Below are 1,768 nucleotides of genomic sequence, written 5' to 3'. Positions count from 1 at the left end.
AGTGCTCAGTGTTCACCAGCCATTGTGTCCGTAGGGAGGGGACCAGAAGGAATTTTAGCAGCCATTAAATTGGACCCGTGGTCCTTCACAAGCTGCATAATTATCCGTGTATCCCTGGTGAATTTACCTGCAGCTTGTTCCCGCAGAGAGCTGGAGAGCTCAGCCAAGGCGTTTCCCAGCTCTTGCCAAATGTGCTTCTCACAAATACGATCCTCCCTCACTCCTGCACCTGGGATGCTGCTGGGCATGGAAGGAAATCTTTTCAGCTGCTGTGTCTCTCTGTGTTCCCACAGTGTGGCCAGCCTGAGCCCCCTGACGGAGCAGCAGCGGCACGTCCTGCAGCAGCACGAGCAGCAGCTGCAGCAGCTGCAGCAGCTCCTGACTTCCCAGCCACTTAACCCGGTAAGGGACGGAGGGGAGGGGAGGCTGGTGGTGCTGGGAAAAGCTCAGAGCAGAGAGGAAAATCTGAAATTAAAACCGGAGGTTCCGTCTTGTCCTCGAATCCTCTGAGCCTTTTGAGGCTGAACCCACCGTGGGCTGGGTGAGGGAATTCAGAGCTGGTTTGGGAATTTAGGATGAGGAAGCATCCCAAATGCCGAGGATCAAAGCTCCAGGCTGGGGGTGTGGCAGCTCCCAGGGAGGGGAGGTGGTATTTGGACTCTTTTTGTACCAAAGGAAAGAAGTTTAATTTGAGTTTAGTCTGAGTTTGCCACATCCTGAGGGGGTGAGAAGGCAGGAGCTCCGGGAAATCGGGAAGAGGAAACTGGGAGACCCGTTCCCCCCTGGAGATGCATCCCAGGATGCAAATCCTGCTGGATCCCAGGCTGGCCCTGGGCTCCCAGGTGTCCTGGGCCAACAGGAGAGGCAGAACGTGCCAAGGACCCTGCTGGGGATTAGAGAGAGATAAAACCTGAATTGTTTCAATCCCAGGCAGCTCAGCTGTGTCTGGGCACGTCCACACAGAGAGCTGGAGGTGCCCAGGGGGTTCCACAGCTGGCTCAGGGGTTTGGGGTCACCGAAAGGCCCCCAAAAGGTGTCTGCTCTGGGGTTCTTGGCTCCCTGCCCACACTCCCTGTCCCGGGAATGGAGATGGAGAGGTGGCAACAGGTCCCTGAGGTGGCAAACAGGTCCTGAGATGGCAAACCCCAGCCCATGGCCTTGCAGAGACCTTGGTGCTGTCCCCTCCCTGCCTGGGGTGACACGGGAGTGCCACCAGCTCTATCACCAGGGCTAGGCTCTGCTCATTCCACCCAGGAGCCCAGCCTGCTGCTCTGGATGCATTTCTGGGTCAGGCTATTTTTATATCCCGGGAAAAGCCAATTTCCGAGGGCAGCTGATGTCACTGTGTCCAGCTGCCGCGAGGGTCGATGGTTGCCATAGTGATTCCTGCAGTTTTCCTGGATTTCAGGGAGGTTTTCCTGGATTTCAGGGCGTCCCTTGGGATGCAGGTGAGCTCTGAGCCTGCTTCCCCCGGGTCCCGCTCACCTGGAATTCAGAGACAGTTTGGGATTTTGGGATGGTGGATTCCACAGATTTGAAATTGCTGCATTGATGGGTTGGAACTGTGGGGGATTTGTGTCAGAGCACTCTGTCCCCACTGTGTCCTCTCTGTCCCCACTCTAGCCCTGCTCTGTCCCCATTCTGTCCCCACTCTGTCCCCGCACTGTCCCTGCTCTGAGCCGTGTCCCGGCCGTTCCTGCAGGAGCAGCAGGCGCTGGTGTTCCAGATGATGCAGCAGATCCAGCAAAAGCGGGAGCTGCAGCGGCTG

At 57.2% G+C, this 1,768-nt stretch overlaps 1 protein-coding gene across 1 annotated transcript in view; it reads left to right on the top strand.

The window, feature by feature from the left end:
• The window catches only part of MLLT6 (MLLT6, PHD finger containing), a 33,002-nt gene that overhangs the window by 25,815 nt on the left and 5,419 nt on the right, over positions 1-1,768 (top strand). The window contains exons 18-19 of the mRNA XM_031064886.1: positions 147-402; positions 1,703-1,764. Coding sequence (XP_030920746.1) covers positions 147-402; positions 1,703-1,764 — 318 coding nt within the window. The remainder of the gene's footprint in view (positions 1-146; positions 403-1,702; positions 1,765-1,768) is intronic.

This window comes from Geospiza fortis, unplaced genomic scaffold, assembly GCF_000277835.1.
Source record: "Geospiza fortis unplaced genomic scaffold, GeoFor_1.0 scaffold315, whole genome shotgun sequence".
NCBI lineage: Eukaryota > Metazoa > Chordata > Aves > Passeriformes > Thraupidae > Geospiza > Geospiza fortis.
Note: the sequence above shows the minus strand (reverse complement) of the source record. Positions and strands in the feature narration are given on the sequence as shown.